The sequence below is a fragment of the Penicillium digitatum genome, chromosome 4, assembly GCF_016767815.1.
Source record: "Penicillium digitatum chromosome 4, complete sequence".
NCBI classification, from domain to species: domain Eukaryota; kingdom Fungi; phylum Ascomycota; class Eurotiomycetes; order Eurotiales; family Aspergillaceae; genus Penicillium; species Penicillium digitatum.
Window position 1 is genome coordinate 1,930,336 of NC_089387.1, and position 21,680 is coordinate 1,952,015.

The 21,680-nt window shown below is 48.4% G+C and overlaps 8 protein-coding genes across 8 annotated transcripts; 4 read left to right on the forward strand and 4 right to left on the reverse strand.

Annotated features, from left to right (window-relative positions):
• Positions 1–2: 2 nt before the first annotated feature.
• Positions 3–850, reverse strand: Pdw03_0651 (Vesicle transport v-SNARE, N-terminal; the record flags this gene model as incomplete). Its single annotated transcript, XM_014680422.2, has 3 exons — positions 3–90; positions 162–568; positions 671–850. The coding sequence occupies 3 exons, from the start codon at positions 848–850 to the stop codon at positions 3–5; spliced, it is 675 nt and encodes a 224-aa protein (XP_014535908.2).
• A 531-nt stretch (positions 851–1,381) lies between these two features.
• Positions 1,382–2,962, reverse strand: Pdw03_0652 (TIP49, C-terminal; the record flags this gene model as incomplete). Its single annotated transcript, XM_014680423.1, has 4 exons — positions 1,382–1,846; positions 1,911–2,458; positions 2,520–2,739; positions 2,819–2,962. The coding sequence occupies 4 exons, from the start codon at positions 2,960–2,962 to the stop codon at positions 1,382–1,384; spliced, it is 1,377 nt and encodes a 458-aa protein (XP_014535909.1).
• A 351-nt stretch (positions 2,963–3,313) lies between these two features.
• Positions 3,314–3,937, forward strand: Pdw03_0653 (mitochondrial 54S ribosomal protein bL28m; the record flags this gene model as incomplete). Its single annotated transcript, XM_014680424.2, has 1 exon — positions 3,314–3,937. The coding sequence occupies one exon, from the start codon at positions 3,314–3,316 to the stop codon at positions 3,935–3,937; it is 624 nt and encodes a 207-aa protein (XP_014535910.2).
• Positions 3,938–4,256: 319 nt separating this feature from the next.
• On the reverse strand, positions 4,257–6,891 carry Pdw03_0654 (nitrilase; the record flags this gene model as incomplete). The annotated part of the gene is made up of 8 exons (XM_014680425.2): positions 4,257–4,859; positions 4,919–5,365; positions 5,435–5,767; positions 5,822–5,884; positions 5,942–6,566; positions 6,616–6,664; positions 6,717–6,762; positions 6,811–6,891. 8 exons carry the CDS (start codon positions 6,889–6,891, stop codon positions 4,257–4,259), a joined length of 2,247 nt encoding a protein of 748 aa, XP_014535911.2.
• Positions 6,892–7,279: 388 nt separating this feature from the next.
• Pdw03_0655 (Nitrilase) lies at positions 7,280–8,498 on the forward strand (the record flags this gene model as incomplete). The annotated part of the gene is made up of 3 exons (XM_014680427.1): positions 7,280–7,756; positions 7,872–8,187; positions 8,239–8,498. 3 exons carry the CDS (start codon positions 7,280–7,282, stop codon positions 8,496–8,498), a joined length of 1,053 nt encoding a protein of 350 aa, XP_014535913.1.
• Positions 8,499–11,560: 3,062 nt separating this feature from the next.
• Positions 11,561–12,616, forward strand: Pdw03_0656 (Galactosyl transferase; the record flags this gene model as incomplete). The annotated part of the gene is made up of 3 exons (XM_014680430.1): positions 11,561–11,789; positions 11,867–12,300; positions 12,386–12,616. The coding sequence occupies 3 exons, from the start codon at positions 11,561–11,563 to the stop codon at positions 12,614–12,616; spliced, it is 894 nt and encodes a 297-aa protein (XP_014535916.1).
• Positions 12,617–13,085: 469 nt separating this feature from the next.
• Pdw03_0657 (Steroid alpha reductase family protein) lies at positions 13,086–14,217 on the reverse strand (the record flags this gene model as incomplete). The annotated part of the gene is made up of 3 exons (XM_066099676.1): positions 13,086–13,768; positions 13,875–14,090; positions 14,178–14,217. 3 exons carry the CDS (start codon positions 14,215–14,217, stop codon positions 13,086–13,088), a joined length of 939 nt encoding a protein of 312 aa, XP_065957403.1.
• A 3,356-nt stretch (positions 14,218–17,573) lies between these two features.
• Positions 17,574–21,153, forward strand: Pdw03_0658 (Cytochrome P450; the record flags this gene model as incomplete). Its single annotated transcript, XM_014680433.1, has 7 exons — positions 17,574–17,822; positions 17,875–17,972; positions 18,036–18,084; positions 18,134–18,326; positions 18,399–20,577; positions 20,633–20,759; positions 20,827–21,153. The coding sequence occupies 7 exons, from the start codon at positions 17,574–17,576 to the stop codon at positions 21,151–21,153; spliced, it is 3,222 nt and encodes a 1,073-aa protein (XP_014535919.1).
• Positions 21,154–21,680: the final 527 nt, after the last annotated feature.

Here is a 21,680-nt window from a genome sequence, read left to right on the forward strand (position 1 = left end):
TGCTAATGGAACTTGCTGTAGATGACAGCGAAAATCAAAAGAACCAAAACCGTAATGATAGCAATTGTGATTATCCGATTGGTAGCCATCCTGAACAACACACGAAAAGTTAGCAACCATGTCTAGATCAAATCTAAAACGAGACAAAGGGGAGTCAGTACCTACGGGCCATGCCCCTCAGAGTCTTGATACTAGTATCGACGTAACCCTCACTCTGCAGCAAGTTGTTCCGAGCATTCGTGATCTGCTCCCTCTGCTCATACAGGGTGCCGAGGGTGCCACGAGCAATTTCCTCCGTCTCCAGCGCCATGCGTTGACTCTGCTGCAGCCGCGCTGAGCTGCGCTCTAGCCGGTCCGTACCGGAAAGCAGCTGCTGTCTTTGTTCGAGGTGCTCATCCTGCGGCTCATCGGTGTACCGGTCGCCGAAGAGTGCTTGACGGTCATCCGAGAGGGACTTGAGCTTGCGCTTGATCTCGTCGATGTCGGTTGAGTAGTTACGGAAGCGAATGTTGACTTTTGACCGGGCTGCTGAGGGGATGTTCTGCTTTTCCATGCGCATTTGGTCGAGCTAGATGAAGATTGATTGGGTTAGTTTCTCCTGTTCTTGCAGTTGTTCATTGTTCTTGTAGTGTGGCGCATGGAAATGGGTTTAGAGGCTCGGTAGACTCACCAGTTCTGTGGCTTCTTCAAGGACTTGAGTTGCGATGCCAATTGCTGATTTCCGTTGCTCGCCGCTTGCCTCGGCGATCTGGTCCAGCTTCTGGTTCAGATCGGCTTGCACCAGCTTCAACTCGTTCTCGTAGCTGGCGAACATCTCCGAGCCGGCGTCTGTGTCTAGTGGGTTTGACATGGTGGTTTGATATTATGTGTTCTAGCTTAGGCAGAAGTGAAGATCTGCTGTCTGAGATAGTGGTTGATGTGTTGATGTGGGCTCCACCTTTATCTGGGGCGGGTGACGCCGTTCAATAGTGCTGAGTGGCGGTTCGGTCGGATCTTGTTGGTGTGGCTTCGCTTTGCAAACGATTTAGACTGGCTTTCTTGGAGTACTAGGGAACACAAAGAGAAGTTGATTTAAAAAAAAACCAAAGGTCCTGATAATACTAACAAATGCCGGACCAGGAACGGGTGATGGTGATAGACACGTGATTCGTGCCTCGGGTTGCATTTGCGACACCCGATGACCTCTACATCTACTCCGTTTACTATTTTGGATCCACAACCATTCATCTCCTGGAAGTTGCAATAAGTTGAAAATAGAAAATTTGATACATAGCATTAGCGTAACACCAGGCCCACACAAAACAATTCGCCTTTTCAATAAACATCCAAGATACCCCTTTGGTACACAAGATCATGGAACTTTCTCAAGCCTCATAGCCATTTATAACAGGAAGTTCTTGCTATCTTGATCAAGAATGATTGCACTGCGCTTGGCATCCAGGAACAGGTCCTCGCACTCTGCAATATCAGCCTCCTCAATTGCGCCGGGGCGGCCATTGACGCGCGAGAGAATGCTTGCGGGGGCCAACAGCTGCAGGGCATACCGCAAGCTGACCTTGCTGCCATGCTCCGCAACCTTGTTCAAAGCAGGTTCTGTGATATTGAGACCTTCAGTCTTGGCGCGCAGCCGGATGATAGTCTTGATCTCCTCGGGGGCGTAGGGGTTGGTGGGAATGATAAGAAGGCGGGCAAGCAGATCAGGGGGAATTCCGTGTGCGGCACTGATTTCGTGGGTACCACGAATAACGGTGTGACCGCGATTGGAGGCGAGAATGACGATCGGGGAGATAGTCGATTCGAGGGCACGGTTCAGATATGTGAAGCACTCAATGTCAAGCATGTGCACCTAGAGAAAAAAACGGGGTTAGAAACGTGATCCAATAACTCGCAGGATAAACTTCTCCACATACCTCATCGATGAAGAGAACACCGGGAACCAACTCCGCGACACCCTGATCAATGTATCGGTTGACAACCTTGTTGATTTCCTGGCGTAACTTGTCTGTGATTTCCGTCTTCTTGGGCTTCATCAACTGACCCATCATACTCATCACATCTTGTCCTCCCTGGGGTCGGGCATTGGCCATATCCAGGTCGTGAAGGGTCACATCCTGAACAATCTCCTTCTTCTTGTGAACCTCGCCCTTGGGGACAGGCACATACTCCTCAGCCTCAAGATCGAATTCGGTCGCATAGGCATCGGATCGTCCGACTCGCTTGCAAGATCCGGTATTAGCTTCAATGTAGATGACGTCTCCGACTGTGACACGCTCCTTCTGGATGGCTTCGTAGATGCTGGGGTCCAGACGCAGCTTCTTGGAGCCCTTAGCGGACTTCAGTCCAATGATCAGATGGCTAATTGTGCGCCCGTATCCGCCCAGTGGGTTCTCTGCCTCCTCGGGGGTAAGCTCAGTCACCTCTCCCTCATAAACTTCCTTGGTTTCGCGAACGCGGAGGCCTGTCATATGTTAGCTGGATTTCAACGGTTGTTGCGCTTCCCCTAATGTGGCATTGCATACCGATAGCTCTCCGGAAGTTCTCCATCAATGCTTCGGTCTTCTTGACCTCTGCAGAATAGATTTCACTGCCAACTATCGGGCAGAAAGGAACCTTGGTTCCCAGCTCCTGCGATACAGCAAGAGCCAGAGCAGTCTTTCCGGTACCAGGGCCACCAGCAAGCAGGACAGCTCGTCCAGCCATCTTCTTCGACTTAATCAAGTCCACCACAACACCGCATGCCTGCCCCATGGTTTGAACCGTTAGTGATTGTTACTGCGAACCAGATATCCTGGTGGATTTAGGGTTGCTCTTCACTTACCTCGCGGGCAGCTCCTTGTCCCACAAACCCATCGGAATTATTCTCCGGAGTCCCATCAGAGCGCAGGCCTAGACCGCGAATGTGTGTATGCGCCGCGGTCCTGTTCTCGCGCGAGTTACCCTTCACTTCACTAATCTGGACCATGTTTGGAAGAGGTGTGGCCGAGTAGAGCCACAGATATTGACAAAAGATATGTCAATCGGTTGAGAAGGAGGATGTAGAAGTAGTCAAGGCTTCAAAGGAATAGCCTAGATAGAAAAGAAAGGTAACGCGATGGTTCTCTGTGAGATATGCTTCTGGCCGAAATTCGCGAGCAAGAGATCGTCAAATGAGAACGCCGCCCTCTAAGGCGGTGAACTGCCCCAAATTCTTCCCTGCTGGACCTCTCCTCCGCCTGCTGTCTATTAACGACCTTCTGGCTCTTTGCATTCTCGACACTCTGCGAGGGTCCGATACCTGTCGAACACAATGGCAGGCCTACACACTAGATCCGTAATGGCTGCCCCCTTCTCTTTGGCCTCGGCATTCCGCAGTCTTTCCATCGCCACACCGAAGCGATCTTTCTCAACGACGTTGGCAACGCAATCAGTTCCGAAACTACCGGAAACCGCCCCAGTCTACCCCTACGGACCATCCAAATGGTACAAGCAGGCCGACTCTGGTCTTTACGGAGGCGCTTCGATCCGGTTCGGCAACAAGATCTCCAAGGGACGTAACGCAGGCAAGACACGACGAAGCTGGAAGCCCAACGTTCGCCGAAAGAAGATTGAAAGCGAGGCTCTGGGCGAGTCGCTTTTTATCAAGGTCACTCGTCGCGCCTTGCGATCAATCTACAAGGCCAAGGGCCTAGACAATTATCTGCTGTCTGATCGGCCAACACGTCTCAAGGAGCTCGGTCCTTTCGGATGGAACCTTCGACACCAGATTATGCAGACCCCGGCGATCAAGGAGAAGTTCGCAAAGCAGCGCAAGGCCTTCGGCGTTCCTGAGCCCCCGACATTGGGCAAATGGATGAGGGACCACAGGCTGGAAATTAGGAACAAAATCGAGAACCTGAACATTGACGCAATGACCAAGCCTCGCGCATCTCCGCGACGCACCCAATCTTATGCTCGTTAGAGCTGCTTGGATAAATTTGCGTGCCGAGAGGAATAAACAGGCGCTTGTATCACTATCCTGAAGAGCGATGGACGGTTTTTTGGGCACCACGGATTTTGTGCCATCTTTGTACGCTATCTCGTTTTTCGTGGTGGAAATGATGGCCACAACTTTCTAATTTGGGTGCGGTCTCTTATTCATTTGCATATTGGGTCTTCTGTATTATACTCCAATCTTACTTCATGTTCACTTCAATGTTGTCAAGACGTTTCATCTAACTGTATTTTCCCACCAAGTCGATAACCAGTTTGCATGAAGAGAACATAGCACTAAACCGACATCAGAATTCTGCCGAGCCAAAGAAGAGTGGATACATGAGCGTCTCGTCGTCAACCCCATAAGCACTGCCAATCTCGTTCTCAAGCGGAGAAAAGGTCTGGGTACCTACGCCAGCCTTTGATCCAGGATGAGTTGGTTCATGGAAAAACGGACACTCGTCGGAGCACATGTGACTACCCAAACTCCCAAGCATAGTTCGGTCATGCGATGCCGGCAGTCGGTGGTGGAACTCCTCATCTAGACTCCTAGGAAAGTCCTCCGTGGCCATCTCGCGTATCATGCGCAAGACACCCCGATGTATGATGATTGATGTGAGCAAAGGCATCTGGGCCTGGATGTAGGAAGCAGACTCCGCTGAGATGCGCCTCGGTGGCAGGTCTTCCTCGGCCGTTCCGTGGAGCGGAACTTCCTTGGCTAGAACATCGAAAACATCGCGCAAAGGTTCAGCCTGAACCCATCGCTCAGCGAGAATGGCCAGCGCAGTCGAGCAGGCGCGTAATGCGCCGGGGACCTCTCGTGATCGGTATGCTACAGTTTGATATTGAGGTGGAGTTGCCCAAAAGCAGTATAGAAGGGTAATACCCACTGCTACTTGGCTCAGGAGCTAATTACCGGGCTGTGTCAGTCAACGGGGGAGAATCATAGAGGGATTCGAGCACATACCCCAGGCCATAGTTGTGCTGTCTGTCGATCTTTCTGGAAAGTCCTGAATGTCATAGCAATCTGAACACAGGCTGGGACTGATCGATCCCCAAAGCCAGTATAGACGTTTTCTTTGGTTGGCTGGTGCAATAGGAGGATTGTGTAGTTGTAAGCCATCCCAACCCATCGATCACTCGTGTAGCTTTTGGAGGCAATATCGCTCAGCAGCCGTAGTTGAGACCTCCAAGAGTCCAATTCGCCCAACATGTGCTCTCGCCATGTTGTTGAAGCATCGATTTGTTTGAAATCAGACCGCATCATGGTGCTGATGATCCGGGATTGTATACGTCTGCATCGGAATAGGTGAAGGGCCGGCGAGACATGTGTTTTCTGCGATGGTGTTTCGATTTGCATGCGGCTATCTTCTCCTTCGTGGTGAAGGTCAGCGTCTCCGACGTTTGAAAAAAGCTACCATGGTCAGTCTCTCGAATTTCCGTTGAAGAGGTCTTAGTGTTGGGTGATTGAGAAATGAATTACCTCCACGCTGATGTGTTCATCAATGATGTTGTTAGGAATGTGGTAAATCCAACTGATAAATCGATCCAAAGCATAAGCAGACCAAAATACTCGACGGCGGGTTTGGATCTCTAAGGAAAACGTGGGATTCGGCACCTGCGGCTCGCTCTCAGCCAAATGAAGTTGGGCCATAACACAGTATCTCATCATTGCGGAGACAATGCTGACAATCATCTGTGATGATGGAGAATGAAGTGCATGCAGAGTCAAAAGAAGATATGCCTGGGCATGTAGAACAGAATCAGGTTGCGCGAAAACGTGGGCAAGATATTGCATGGCAGTATTGTACAAAGACTGATCTGTTAGCTTTCCCTCCGGTGGTAGATGTAGTATTTAATATACACATACTTGAGAAGTAGTAATGTCATCGACTGAGACTCGAGGCGTGAGAAGTAGGGCAACAGCATGCACCTGAAATGTATCGAAGATTAATCTCAATTCGAAATCACTAGTGTGTTTGATCCATACCATGGTTACAAAATAGTCCTTCCATAGAGACTGCTGATGCCTCGCCCTATCCATCTGCGATTGAGCCTTCCACGATTCATACCAGCCTAAAAAAGTGGCGAGATGCAGAAAGGGATATCGTGGGTTGACTCGCTCCAAATAGATTTGAACCAAGCGATCAGATGCCTCGATTGAAAGCCGCGGGACACGATCTGCTTGTACTATCCGGTCAGTGAACTCATAAATATTGCGGTCATTTGGACCTTCAGACTGTATTTGAGAGAGAACAGGGGTTTCCGGGCCTGTGAGAGTAGCTAGTATGCCAATCAACAGGCTGGAATGTCCGCATTGGCCATGGGGATCCGGCAAGCTCTCCACTGCATGGGGGAATGGCAAGGCTAGTGACGGGCAGGGGGCTGATAACCGCAGAGGAATAGAATCAGCCGCTGTCCTGTCCCGAGGCACACCGCGAGAGTATGGTGACTTTGACGCAATAGAAGCCTGAGAAACATGGTCCGTTTCATTTCCTCTCTGATGTAAATATTCCAGTGTAGTTGATTGCCGGCTGGCAGAGAGGTTCTCTGGCCTCTCATCTGGGATCTGAGACTCAAGCTCTATGACTCTTTCTTCTAGAGCTCGAATGTATCTATTAAAGCAGTTAGCAGAGTACTCATGGCATAGTAGACTCAACCTACTCGGCACTGACACGAGCCTTTCGGCCCACCGGCTCACTTGAGATGCATTCTACACACCGTCAGGCTAGATTGTCTTAGTTTTTATCTCATTACATATTTACCCTTATTCGCGGCTGTGCAATTATCACACGGTCTGCTTCCGGTACACTGACTTTGGTTGGTTTCTCTGCGATTTAAGGCTGTAAGTACACTCACCTTTTGCTTCCGTGATCGGCAGCGTCGACAAGCAAGTTCTTTCTGCCTCTTTCTAGACGGTCCCACTTTGTGTTTTTCCATTCGGGCTCGGCATTTGGTGGCTCACTGAGTTTATCGGACTCAGATGTCCGATGATGGTGCCGGTTGGATTCCGTCGATCCACGTGACTAAGCATTACCAAAAGGATGAAAGACTAAAACGACTTCGTTGTTTTTATCTTTAGCTTCATTTGAGTGGGTTCAATGTTTATAGAGGTAGCAGACCAATTAGATTCAAGGCTAGTCTTAAGCGATTGCTATGGGTGACATTGCCATGCAAGCTCATCGGCATGTCAAATTCCGTCGGACACTGCTGCCTCCGAAAAGAGACCGAACTGAGTCTTAAGATGCTCAGAGGGGTAACAATTTAGTTTGACTCTTTTCAACCTTCGTTTTGAGAAATTTCGCTAGAGAAAGAGGAGCACGCTATAATGCCTCAGAAAATTACCGTCGCTGTGGCGCAAGCCCGCACTCTGTCTACACTTGAGTTGACCCTTGCCGCTCTCAAGCGTACCACCCAGTATGCAGCCTCAAAAGGTGTCCATCTTCTGCTCTTTCCAGAAGCTTATCTGGGTGGATATCCTCGTACATGTGACTTTGGAACTGCTGTTGGTGCGCGTGCTCCCTATGGCCGGGATCAATTTGTTGAATACTTCCGTGCTGCCGTTGACCTGGGCGATACGCCCGCTGGCGCGGGAGACGACTGGGTGGAGCGCAAGCTGCCCGTGGCTCAAGGCCGAGACCACCGCGGAGATGGGACAAGAGAGTTTCTTGAGCGGCTATCCCGCGAGACGGGTGTCTTTATTGCAACTGGGTTGATTGAAAAGGCCGGGGGAAGCATGTACTGCTCCGCGCTGTATGTCGATCCACTGCGGGGTGTGCTGGGGAAAAGAAGAAAGGTCATGCCAGTAAGTACTTGGTCATTGATTTTTGCTGTCAATCGATGTCAATTTGACTTGGTGTCGAATGTGGTGGGATTGAGACATGTCTGTAAACAATGCTAATCTGAAATTGTTGCATAAGACCGGCTCAGAACGTCTCGTGTGGGCACAGGGTTCTCCTTCTACCCTGAAAGCTATTACCACGGAACTCAATGGAGTTAAGCTTACCATTGCTGCTGCTATCTGCTGGGAAAGCTTTATGCCACTGCTTCGCCAGAGTCTCTATTCGCAAAATGTGAACATCTACCTCGCACCCACAGCTGATAGCCGTGACACTTGGTTGCCTCTTCTGCGCACTATTGGTGGCGAGGGTCGCACTTTCGTGCTTTCTTGCAACCAGTGCGTGCGCTACAATGAACTGCCATCCTGGATCACTGAGCAGGGCAAAACTACTGAAGGTACGTGATTCATGATTCACTAACGTGTCCAAATGACTCATCACATCTTAGAGGCTCCAGACCGTTACATTTCCCGGGGTGGCTCTTGCATCGTCGGACCTTTGGGTGAAGTCGTAGCTGAACCTATCTGGGAAGTCTCCACTGATGATGCAGCTGATGGCTCCAGCACCGGAAATGGGCTTGTAATTTCTGAGATCGACTTGGAGGATTGTGAGCGAGGTCGACTTGATATGGACGTTGCGGGGAGCTATTCAAGAGATGAATTCCGGTTGACGGTTGACGGGTTGGACTTGAACCCTCCTCCGTTCTAGGGAATAAGTCAGGTATAACCCTCACGTGCTATATGTAGAAAAACCGGTCTGTCCATTTTATACCTTTTCCTTCTTTTCCACCACCTAGATTCTATTGTTTGGGGCTAAATCCAACAAAGAGGGAAATATCTCCAAACAAACAACAGATCACAAGGCCGACTTATCTAACAAGTGAAGATGTACTTTCATCCTGAACATCAATATGGGAAACTGCTCAAAGTCAAAAGAGCTAGAAGAGTGTAATTAATGTGACCAAGCCCCTTTTAGGCTTACTAGTTACCTGAATATCATCTTTCCACTTTCCCTGGCCTATATCGGATTTGGCAATTTGGCAGTTTGTCTTGTTTTGAATCTTAGCGGGTTCCCTAAGCTAAGAAACAATTTTCAACCTCGAAATAACTTCCCTTTAGAAATGTCATGATAGCGCTTCTTCACATAGTTCGTCGAATATTGGTGCTAAATAACTTCGGTAGCCACTAAGTCCACTTATTTCACCTTGACAATCTTTGTGGCAGCCGTCAGCCGTTAAACCCATCGTGAAACTACTACCATCAAAGTTGTAGATATCTTCCTGACCGATGCCGTGCTGGGGGTATCGTTTTTATACGTGATTATGTACACATGGTCCTCAGGAAATGGATTGATAAGTAAAATTTCGTTTAAATGATTAGAACATGCATGATCCTCTTCCGGTAATTGGATACAGTTCTCTCCCTAACTCTGCATTGGCTCGATACTCTTCCCCAACAGTAGAGCCGTGAAGGAAGGCAATGGTATTTACCCATTGTCGCGATGAAGTTAAATGTTACAAATCTCAGGACATATACCAATTTCGCGCAACGATGTTTCGGAGCTCAATTTCAAGAATTCACCTACAGACTTCCCGATCGGAAGGCCTCTTCGTTCGCAAGAACAAGATATGTCCTAGTGACGTTGGTTTTAATCCTGTCGCACAGTCAACAATAAACGAATCTCGGTCCTCGCGCCAACCGTTCTGGGACATCCTCTTTCGCTTCGGTAAGTTAGGGTTGGACAAATGAACGGAAACCTTCCAGTTCCTTTTCTTTACGACCTCGCGGAATCCTTAATCTATCATCGATGTCGGGTTGAAGTGAGCCCGCGATTTCAGGAAGAATCTCGTACATTCGCTGCCACTCTGAGCCAAAGTGAAAGAGATCCCCATTGTCGAGAACTGCCACCACTTTTCTGCATCCCAGGGGTCAACCCATTTCCTCATTATCTCGGTGTTTCTAGCTCTCTCTCCTGGGTCGGCGCTATATTGTGTGCGCAGTAAAGTGGGGGAAGTGTGGTCATCGAACATGGTTGCTACGGGAAGGTCGGAGAATTGTGTCCACTTTCCTGTTGTAGGTGCAGAAGGCTCTTCTATGCCTACTGAAAGGCTAGCCCAGTCTTTATCCATTAAGCAGGAATATAGTACATGTCAAGGAACTCGGCAACCAGCCTTTCTCGTCGCTCGTCAAGGGTTTCGGTAGAGGAGTAACTCCAGTCTATCAACAAAGGATTAGCTTGCGTGAAAAAAGTCAAGAGGCACAAAATCCGATGAAATACTGCTTAACAGATAGCTTAACCCATGGAGGAAGTGAAGTATTTAGGTCCCACATAAAAGCAAGGCTGGGAAATGGGGAAGACATCCGGGGGCAGGGCTTCCTATATGGACATGAGAGATGATACGAGGGATAGATAAAGTGGGGAGCAAAGCCATGATGTGATATGACAGATAGCTGTTTGGACGACAATGATCTCTGTCTTTCCAATCCGCTCTCTTCGCTCTCTTCATCCGGTTTGCTGACTGTCGCACATAATGGATCGGGGGTGATCTGATTGGAATCCTGATGAACTGAGCACTTAGAGCCACCTTGAAACTGCCTTTCCGGACTTCACAAGAGTAAGAGACTCCGCTTCGGTTATGGACGTGGTCATAGTCTTTTGTTTCGTCGCTTTCCAGTCAATGGGGCCGCCGTACAGACTACAGATATGCCGTTCTGAACTTTTCCAAGCCCGGTCGTCTCTAGAAGGAGCCCCACTAGCAAATCCTACAGACTTTGCTGCTAGCTGAAGTCCTTGGTATTCGTTTTCTTGATCTCTGGTATGATCTTATTTCTCATCGCATTCCCTAATTCCATCGTCAATGGCCCAGAATCAGGGCTTGTATAGGCATTGAATGACTCTGCCGATAGCGCCAATATGCCGAGGACCTGGTTCGTTGGAAGGTAGCCCCTTTTGCAGTTGCTTTAGCAGCATCTGGCCGTGAGGTGGTGGTTGCATCCTGAGCAAATTTAGCCTTGGCCTGGGAGCCATGAATCTGACTCAGTGTAGCAACCCTATCATACAGTTGTAAGGGGTCCCTTGTTGACATCAGGACGCTCATTTTGCGATTTGTGATCAGATCAGACTTGCTTGCCATGCCTTTCTTGTAGCTCTCTTGACATAGCCATAGTTTATTTCGTTTCGATCTTAAAGAATTCGAGTATCTAGGAACCGACTGGCAACTAGTTCTCGCAGTTCCCAATGATTTTGCATAGCTTTATATGGTCTAATTGCTTGCTTAGCGTAGTATGGGCGGCTCACGGTGGTGACATCGTCAACGTAGAAGATGCGTTTGATCCTCCATGTCAAGGCCAATCTATAAAAATATGTCAGTCAACCTGTTTTTTCCTCGTGGTTTTGTCCAATGAAAACTATACCATCGAAACAGTCAACAACAAGATCTCCTATCTTTGATTATTACCACATCTCAGATACCAATTCTCGCTGGATGCGGGATGTCTAGTGGAAGCTCGTTGGAATGCGGCCAGAAGGTGTCAGAAGGTGGACCGCATTCGGACGCCGCGCCACATCTCTCTGGCTTCGCACCCGCGTCGATCTTCAAGTCTCTTTTCTTCGCGACTTTTGATATTACCCTCTTATTATGATTTGATTCCAACAAAGACACTGTCCCTTGTTGTATCATCTCACAATAGGGACGTGTACACGCCTTCATGCAGTTCGCGTTACCTCCGCGGCGGAGCCCGCATCCTCTACCCATCTCCCGTTCCTCTCGAATGTCATCCTATCGCAGGAAACAATTAAAGTCGGTCGCTGTCCTGGCATTTGCAACAATTTCCCTTCTTTATCTCCTCTACTACCTCCACTCCTCAGCCTCCACGTCCGTCGCGGCTCCGGCGGGTACTACTGGTGTGGTAATCGTCACAGTGCTAGACCGTCAACGGTACAGCGAGAGCTATCTCAAAAAGATCGTTGCAAACAGGGAGGACTATGCTAAACGTCATGGTAAGAGCTCCCTTTATGGAAAACTGTGGAAGAGTTTTCTTCGCAAAGAACTCGATCTAACCCTCACGCGGGAATAGGCTACACCAACTTCTTCGCAAGTGCGTCGGACTATGACGAAGCCGTTGGCGATGCCCCAATGAGCTGGGCGGTTGCACCGGCTATCCGCCATGCCATGGCTACACATCCTCACTCGGCATACATCTTCCATCTCGCGGCTAATGCGTTGATCATGAACCCTACTAAATCCCTCAAGTCTCACGTTCTGGAGAAGGGCCGTCTGGAAGACTTGATGATGAAGAATGTCCCCATTGTGCCGCCAGATAGTATCATCAAGACATTCGCGCACCAGAAGGAAAAGGATGTGGACCTTATCATCACCCAAGACGGGGAAGATTTGAACCCCGGGAGCTTCATTTTGAAGAATGGAGAGTATGCCCGTTTCTTCTTAGACGCCTGGTTTGACCCGCTTTACCGCAACTACAACTTTGCAAAGGCGGAGACCCATGGACTGGTAAGACAAATCTTTTACTCTCTTGCTCTATGTTTAAAAATAAATAGAGCTCCGAGAGCCTTGATTCTGACCGAAATTCTGCCAGGATCACATCATGCAGTGGCACCCAACTGTACTTGCTCGAACCGCGTTGGTTCCTCAGCGCATTCTAAGCTCCTATAGCAATGACTCGCCGGGTGCTTCTTTGGATGGTACCTATAAGGACGGTGATCTTGTTATCCAATTCCATGGGTGCGAAGACACAGAGGGCCGGGATTGTGCCCACGAACTAGAGCCATATTATAAGCTATGGGAGAAGAAGGCACAGGGCGATTAGACAGCCTGAGGCTCTAGGGCAAGGCTCTTGAAGTGGCGCTTGCGTTTAGGGGCCCACTTTTTCACATGGGTGGAAATGGCATTTTGCTCATGGTCTTTCTCCTGTTCACGGGTGCCATGTTCCAAGGTCGGTGTTTGGTCGTGGAGACCTCAACTTAGGGCGTATTTTTGCTTTCAATTGGCGTGCATAGCTGCAAAAGGAACACGATGATCATTCATTTTTTACCATGTCCACTACCCAAAATAATACATCGCCACGTGAGATCTTTCTTTTAGTGCATACTGTTGATTATGGCAACTAGGGTTGCTCAACAAGCTGCTTGGGTCCATTTTCACGCCATCAATTAAGGCAATCTGATGACTCGCTATAGTTGTCTTCCTCTTTTCCACTCACTCAGCCATTCAGCCCATTGACAGAGCATAGTAGACCGCCAAATGCCAAGCCTGGACATGACCATTGCGCCAACTTTTTAGGCAAGGCCAGGGAGAATGACAGCGCGCTTCTTCTTGTACTTATCACCAAATTCCTTGCGGTAGCGCTTCTCCTTCTTCCAACCCCAGCTCCACATCTGCAACCCACCAACAAAAATGAAGAACAGCACACTCCAGTTCAACTGGCTGACAAGGAAAATCCCCAACCAAGCCAGGATCTCAAAGAAGTAGTTGGGGCAGGTAACGACACTGAAACCGAAACCAGAAGGAATGCCTCGCTCAGTGGTACCAGGCCGGCGAAGATTACGCAAGATAAAGTGCGCATTCAGGTTCGCCAGCTCACCGAAGACAAACAGCGCCAGTCCAGCGTACACAAGAACCAGGTTGGGGGTGCTGGTGGCGGCAGCGGCGTCCGGGCGGAACACCCAGTAGGCGATGTTGAACCCAGCCAGAACCCAGTAGTGGGCGCTGTTCTTGACGATGTTGCGTGCGGGCATGGTGGCGCTGCTGAAACGGTGCACGAAGATTGTCTCGAACTCACGCTTCAGGAAGTGCACGCTCAGCAGCAAGCAGACTAGGAGCTGAAGGTCGGAGGGCGAGGGGAGGGGCTTGTCGAAGGTGAAGTATAGGAGAGGTCGAAGTGGGAAAAGGAAGAGCGCAGGGATCAGGAGTGGGCCGAGATATTCGATGATGAAGACGGTACGCCAAGCGATTTGGGGTCCTGTGGAGGAACTATCTGTTAGTTTCTGTCGGTTCAGTGGGAAGAGTGCGAAGATCGTAAGGGCTGGGTTCCTGTTGTCCATGACATGAGATATATAGATACGCACCGAGATCCTTGACGTAGATCACGCTTGAGTTTCGCATGCCAGTGTCCTCAATGGTCGTGTTGATCGAGTTCGGGACCACGCTATGGTCGCTGCCCTTGGTGATTCTCATCCGGTGAATTGAGCAACCGGATGCTGCGGAGAGCGCACTGTGCAATTCTTCACTGGAGGCATTGAGTGAGATCTCAATTTCCTTGGGAAGCTTCTGGATGGGCTTTCCTGTATTTTAAATTAGCGATGCTCTTAGAATATTCTCTTCGTGGTCTTGCTGAGAGTTGTGAGTAAATAAGAACTATTTATGCATACCCCTTGGCTGAACAACCAGCGTAATTTTATCAGCCGCCATAATTTTGACCTAGCTCATGCGAATACAATGCTTGAATGATGGAGCTTATTTAAGGCCACCAAGAGAGCTTGATTTCGCGACTGACCAAAAGAAAGTGCATTTTCCAACGATCTACAAGGTGGGCCTCGATTGACGTCACGTGGTGACACCTGAGGCCGAAGAACCTCTATCCAAATGAGAGACAAAGACTGAAGATCTATGAGATAGAGAGCTCTGGTAAATCCATGAATGCGTGCAGAAGAGAAGAATCCACCTATAGGTCTACCCAGACTAAAAGTTCTAGGAGTGTAATCCCTCAAGCCGCCACTGCTGATAGATTACAAAAGACAATTAACCCGCTAACGTATTCGGTAAGCGAGCTGGCCACCCCAACCAAAACGCGTCCATGAATTAGATCTTAGTTAGTTCAACCACCCACCATGCCACCAATTCGTACTCAATCCTCTCGAAATTCAATAGAGCAGGAGGGTAGGATCTTACTAGCTATCCAGGCTTTTAAGAATCAAGAAATCTCTTCAATTCGTGAAGTGGCGCGCCGTTTTAACGTCCCAAGATCTACCCTTTCTACCCGCCTAAATAGTATATAACACCGCGCGACTTCTCGCGCCAACTCTCATAAATTGACCGATACTAAAGAGGAATCTCTTCAGAAATAGATCCTCTCTATGGATTCTCGTGGATCAGCCCCCCGGCCCTCTATGGTATAAGAAATGGTAGATCTTCTTCTTTAAAAGCGTGGAACTACCCCGGTTCTTTCGGTCGGCGAGAAATGGGTATATAACTTCGTGAAACGGTATCCTCTCCTATCCTCCCGATTCTCGAAACGATATAGCTACGAGCGTGCGAAATGCGAAGATCCTAAAATCATTGGGGAGTGGTTTGATTTGGTTTAAAAGACATTCCTTCAATTTGGAATCGACCCTAATGGTATCTATAACTTTGATGAGACCGGTTTTGCAATGGGATTGACTAAAACTACGAAGGTTATTACGAGGAGTGAATACTACGGTCGGAGGCCGGTTTTATAACCTAGAAATCGTGAATAGGTGACGGTGGTTGAATATACGAATACATCTGGGTGGGCGCTTCCTCCGTGTGTGATTTTTTAAAGGCAAAGTCTTTATTGAATCCTAGTTTAACGGCCTCCTGGAGGATTAGCGCTTTAGAGTAGCTAGTTTAGTTGTTGGAAGGTCACGTGACCACCACTGTTTGCTCCTAGTACTAAGTCTCAGTCTTAGCATGTCGATAGTTTCTCTCTCTCTCAACGCATCAAGAGATTTCCAGTTACATCTACATTCATCGTAGATCTCTAGTATCTCTAATACTAGTGCCATTTACACCCGACCGAGTAATTTTAAAGCTTAATATTCGGCTTCGAACCCTAACCCCCTTAGCTAGCCGGGGGAGTGAATCAAGCCGGAATTTAACCCCAACAACCCCCTTTCCGGAGAAAGAACTACGTCGTCAAGCTTCATCAGAAGCCCACCTAGCCCGTCAGATCGTGCATTAAACCTGCTTGTAAAAGGCTTCCGTCTTACAATGCAAGGTACTATCTTACTCGCCAAAGAAAGCAAGGATTTACGCGCCACCAACGAGAAGCAGAAGCAAAAGCGTACTAGATCCCGGAGGCAGATACCTGCTGAAGAAGGCCTCTCAGTTTAAGAAGCTTCTCAATTGATTACTAAGCCGGTGGAAGCAATTGAAGTACCTCCTCTCCCTCCACGAAGAAGCCCTTCGCCGGCTTTACAACCACGTACGCGGGCCCCGCCAAAGTGTAGTGGTTGTGGAGAAATAGGACATAAGATTAATAGATGCCTAGCTAGATAGATGATTTTAGTATATTTAATTTAATGGCGTTTTGGTTGAGATAAATGCTTTTTTAAATTAAGAAGTTGGTTGGGGTGGCCAGCTCGCTTACCGAATCCGTTAACTAGTGTTTAGCACCATCCAATAGAAACCATGCGATCCTTACAGAATCTCACAGGAGCAAACCAAATGTCACATGATTTCCCACGCCAATCTCCGGCATTCCTTGGCAGCTTACTGATGTCGTACAGAGTCTTCCAACAAAGGTGCAACTTTTGTGCGTCTTGGCAATTCAGCGCATGGCTATGCCTGGTTGCTCCGGATGATTCCTTCCTCATTTTTGCAAATGGGAATAGCCTAGCCAATGGCATATTCTGTTCAATGCAGAATTTCCTCGGAAGGCAATCTCGAATGCTATTTTTAACGGGGACAAAAGGTTGTAGATCATCTGTACTCCGTAGTCTCCAAGTTATCTAGCCTGTCAGCTGAAACAGCCCGTGCCTGGAAGCTAACAAGACGCAAAATGGATTATAGCGGGGCATGGGGGCTGCTGGGTTTTGTGAGAGCTGAGAAAAACAAGCTACTGTGTCAATGTCAAATCAGAATTGAATGATTTCGCTCAGTCGCCGCCGCAGGTCTCAGCTCCATGTTGCCCGGTTAGTCTGGCCGAACAGCATCGCCAATCAATGCCGAGTCTTAGAACTCTGTTGATGATTTCTACCTGCCATTGTTATCATTCTTATCAGATTTTTCCTCCAAGAGAACATGATTTCTGCAGAGCCTGAGCGCATTGAGGATGTTTGGACCCATTCAGCCGCTATCATCGATCCAGCTACACACATATTCTTGTGATAGATAATACTAAACTGAACCATTGAATATGCTAATGAAGCTCGTGTCTAACTTTTTAGCTAGGCAGTCGTATTCCGGTTTATCCGCCAGCCAATAAATAAGTGGCTAAACAAAATGCCGCAAGGCTTGACAGGGGACAGTATAGCATGTGCGAATCAGAGATGTTGATTGCTCATAGCAGCCAGGGGGTTCCTCTTCACCCATATCCACTTTGCGCTAAGAATGACCACGAACGGAGGCGAGGCTGGACCTTTAGAATGTGAGGTGCATTCAGCCGTACGCTATGCTTGGCTGATGGCTCTCGGCTTACTCCGTGATTCCCATGGGAGGCTTAAAATAATAAAATCCTATCCCATTTCTGCCGAGATGATCGCATGACAATTCAACTCTTCTTTTCCTAACTACCTGTGATTGCTGTGTTGCTATTTTGCTACCGGTTCCCCATATAAGTGCTTACGACTCTGAGTTCTTCCTGAGCTGTCCGGATTATTACCTCGATACTTCCCCCTACTTAACCGTGCTTGACTTAAACCGGTAAGCGACTCATCGCGACATTTAGCTGTTTGCGTTTTGTTCGACTTACATATAGTTGCAATAAATCACCCCACTGGCATCTAAAAAATTGAATTAACGGGTTGATCGCAGTTCGCACTCGAGGTTCGGTACCATTCCATTTGCTCAAATCGTCTCAATTCACCATGGCGGAGGAGTCCAACTCCAGCAACAGACTTGCTCAGATCGAGCAAGTTGTGACTGCAGCATTGCGGCCCTTGCCCGCTCAAACCGGCGATGGCAGCTATTTACAAGAGCCAACTGTGACGGGGCTTGCTAAGGACCTGCTTCATTTTGACCTGAAAGATGCCGAAACTTTGGCGGAGGTTGCGAAAGGTGCCATTACAGGTGAAGCTGTGAATGACCGAGATTATATCATGGAGCGCGTTATTCAGGTTTGTGTTTTGGCGAGCAGTTGGCTATGTACTCACTCTAACTCTTCTACAGCTTGCCGCTGGTTTGCCTTCTACGTCTCGAAATGGCAAGGAGCTGACCAATGCCTTTCTTACTCAATTATGGGGAGATCTGGAGCACCCGCCTATCTCGTGAGTCGTGCAATGTGACTTTGATTTGTGTAGGAAATGTTTAGTGACTGACTAGTGGTGTAGCTTTCTTGGACGCAATGCGGCATACCGGAAGGCTGATGGATCTGGAAACGTAGGAATAGTCCCCTTGTAAACCGAGGTCATCTGCTAAACTGCCCTAGAACACTTTTTGGCCTCAGATTGGTGCTGCTAACACTCCATATGCACGGTCTGTTCGGCCGCAGACTATGCAGTCTGCTGCTCTTCCGGAGCCAGAGGTTCTTTTCGATAGCCTCTTGGCCCGGAAGGAATTTAAGGAACACCCGAACAAGATTTCTAGCGTGCTATTCTATCTTGCCTCTATTATCATCCACGGTAGGTTGGTGTCTGTTGGCTGAGATCTCTGCGATTAGTGATGGAAGAACCACTGAGGCTAACTGTTCTCAGACTTGTTCCAAACAGATCCCAGGGACCAAACAAAGTCATTAACATCGTCGTACCTGGACTTGTCTCCGCTTTATGGCAACAACCAGAAAGAACAGGATGCAGTCAGAACATTCAAGGATGGAAAGTTGAAACCCGATTGCTTTTCTACTAAACGGGTTTTGGGATTCCCTCCGGGCGTTGGCGTCCTTCTCATCATGTTCAACCGTTTCCATAACTCGGTTGTCACTCAATTAGCTGCTATTAACGAAGGTGGCCGTTTCACGAAACCGGATGAGTCGAATGCTCAAGCTTATGTGACCTGGGATAATGACCTGTTCCAGACCGCAAGACTGGTTACTTGTGGCCTTTATGTCACCATAATTTTGAAGGACTATGTCCGGACCATTCTCAACATCAACCGAACTGACAGTGTGTGGAGCTTAGATCCCCGTGCCGAGATCAAGGATAGTTTGCTTGGCCAGTCACCTGCCCAGGCTACCGGAAACCAAGTATCTGCAGAGTTCAATCTTGTTTATCGCTGGCATTCGTGTGTCTCGGCTCGGGACGAAAAATGGTCAGAGGATCTGTATAAAGAGTTATTTAATGGGAAGAATACAAAGCAGCTTAGTATGCAGGATTTCATAGGGGGTCTTCGCCAATGGGAATCGAAGCTCCCAGCAGATCCCCAAGAACGTCCATTCGCCAAATTGCAACGCCAAGCAGATGGAAAATTCGACGATAATGATTTGGTCAAGATCTTTGAGGAAGGCGTTGAAGATCCTGCAGGAGCTTTCGGTGCTTTGAATGTGCCGGATGTCTTTAGAGGCATCGAGGTCCTCGGTATTAAGCAGGCACGCTCTTGGAATTTGGCTACCTTGAACGAATTCCGTCAGTACTTTGGCTTGGCTTCTTACCAAACCTTTGAGGAGATCAACTCAGACCCGTACGTCGCGGATCAGCTCAAGCATTTCTATGACCATCCCGACCTTGTTGAGTTGTACCCTGGCCTCATTCTCGAAGATGCCAAACAGGCTATGACCCCGGGCAGCGGTCTATGTACCAATTTCACGACCTCGAGGGCTATTCTCTCTGACGCAGTTGCTTTGGTTCGTGGCGATCGCTTTTATACTGTCGACTTCACACCGAAGCATCTCACAAATTGGGCTTTCAATGAGATCAACAATGACGTCTCTGTTGACGGTGGTCAGGTCTTCTATAAACTAGTATTGAAGGCTTTCCCCAATCATTTCCGCGGTGATTCGGTTTACGCACACTTCCCGTTGGTTGTGCCTGATGAGAACAAGAAGATCCTAACAAGTCTTGGTAAGGCTAAAACCTATAGCTTTGACCGATCATTTTACAAAGCCCCGGCCCTCTTCATCAACTCCCACTCTGCTTGCGAAAAAATCCTGAAAGACCAAGAAGGATTCAAGGTAGTGTGGGGTGAAAAGATCCAATTTTTGATGGAGAATAGCGGCCGTCCTTATGGCCGAGACTTTGCCTTGTCGGGTGATGTCCCTGCCAATGCAGCTTCTCGAAAGATACTTGGTGCTGCTCTGAGCCGTGACAAGTGGGAGTCAGAAGTGAAAGCCTTCTATGAGGATATTACTCTGAAACTCCTCGAGCGAAACGCATACAAGGTTGCTGGCGTAAATCAGGTCGACATCGTTCGAGATGTTGCTGTTCTCGCTCAAGTTCACTTCTGTGCCAACATCTTCTCCCTGTCTCTCAAGACAGAGTCAAACCCAAGAGGCGTGTTCAGTGAGCAGGAGTTATACCAGATTCTGGCCCTGATCTTCGCTTCTATTTTCTATGATGTTGACGTGTCCAAGTCTTTCCAACTTTGTCAGACTGCTCGTAATGTTGCACAGCAGCTGGGTGAGTTGACACTAGCCAACGTTGAACTCGTTGCTAAAACTGGATTCATTTCCGACTTGGTCAACCGCCTACACCGCCATGAAATTTTGAGTGAATATGGCGTTCATATGATTCAACGCTTGCTCGACAGTCAGTTGCCGATTAAGGACGTTGTATGGTCGAATATTCTTCCTGCAGCCGGTGCATTGGTTGCCAACCAAGGCCAACTTTTCTCGCAATGTATCGACTACTACCTTTCCGAAGAAGCGGCGAAGCATCTAGTTGAGATCCAGCGCTTGGCCAGGGAAGATACTCCCGAGGCTGATGAGCTTCTTGTGCGATAGTAAGTTTCTTCATACTTCGCCTAGAAACTAAGAGGCCATACTAACTGTATACAGCTTCATGGAAGGGGCGAGACTCCGATGCTCGGTAGCATTGCCACGCTTTGTCACTAAGCCAACGGTGGTTGAAGATAACGGCGAGAAGGTCACTTTGAAAGCTGGCCAGGAGATCATTTGCAACTTGGTAGGCTCTTTGGTGTCTTTTTGCTTTTTCTTGCGGTGTTCCGATATTAACAGCACACAAAATCTAGGTTGTCGCAGGCCGCGATCCTGTTGCGTTCCCCGATCCTGACAAGGTCCGTCTTGACCGTGATATGAGCCTGTACACTCACTTTGGCTTCGGTCCTCATGAATGCCTGGGCGTTAAAATGTGCCCTCTTGCACTTTCCACTATGCTCAAGGTAATTGGGCGACTGGGTAATGTCCGTCGTGCCCCCGGAGCCCAAGGTCATCTGAAGAGGCTTGATGGGCTGGGAGGAATCGCCATGTACATGGATGCCCAGCATAGTAGTTTCTCTCCGTTCCCAACGACTATGAAAATCCAATGGGACGGAGACCTGCCTGCCAGGAGGGAGTAAAGACTACAAATATGGCAATCGCAATGGATGTTCACTTTGTTTAAGAGATGTTCAAGGCTAGTTGCTTGTAAAGCGTGCAAGCGTTTTTCTCAGTTCATGTGGTTCACCGCGCATCAAAAAAATTGGAGCTGGCTTTGAGTTTGAAGTCTTACATCCTTAAAAATTATCGAGAGACTGTATAGCCAAGTAGTTCTCATTGTATTTCTCTGTAACATTAAATCCGACAATTCTAAGGTTGCATCACGTTTGTGCCCAAAGATTGTAAGTTGGAAAGACATTTGATGCCTGAGGCCCAGAGGGGGGGAAATCAGCCACAGAGCCGCTCCGCCCTGCCTCTTCTGCCGGCAAGACCAGCTTCTCTTCACGTTGCTCGTCCTTTTCCTCTTCTCTTCTATCAACCACTCTTCCTGTCATCTTTTCCCTTTGACTTACCTATCTTGCTACCTCTACGTCAAAAACCAAGGGATAACGACCTGCACCCGTTTCCCCTTATTTGACCGACTACCCGATATCTCATATCTCAGCTC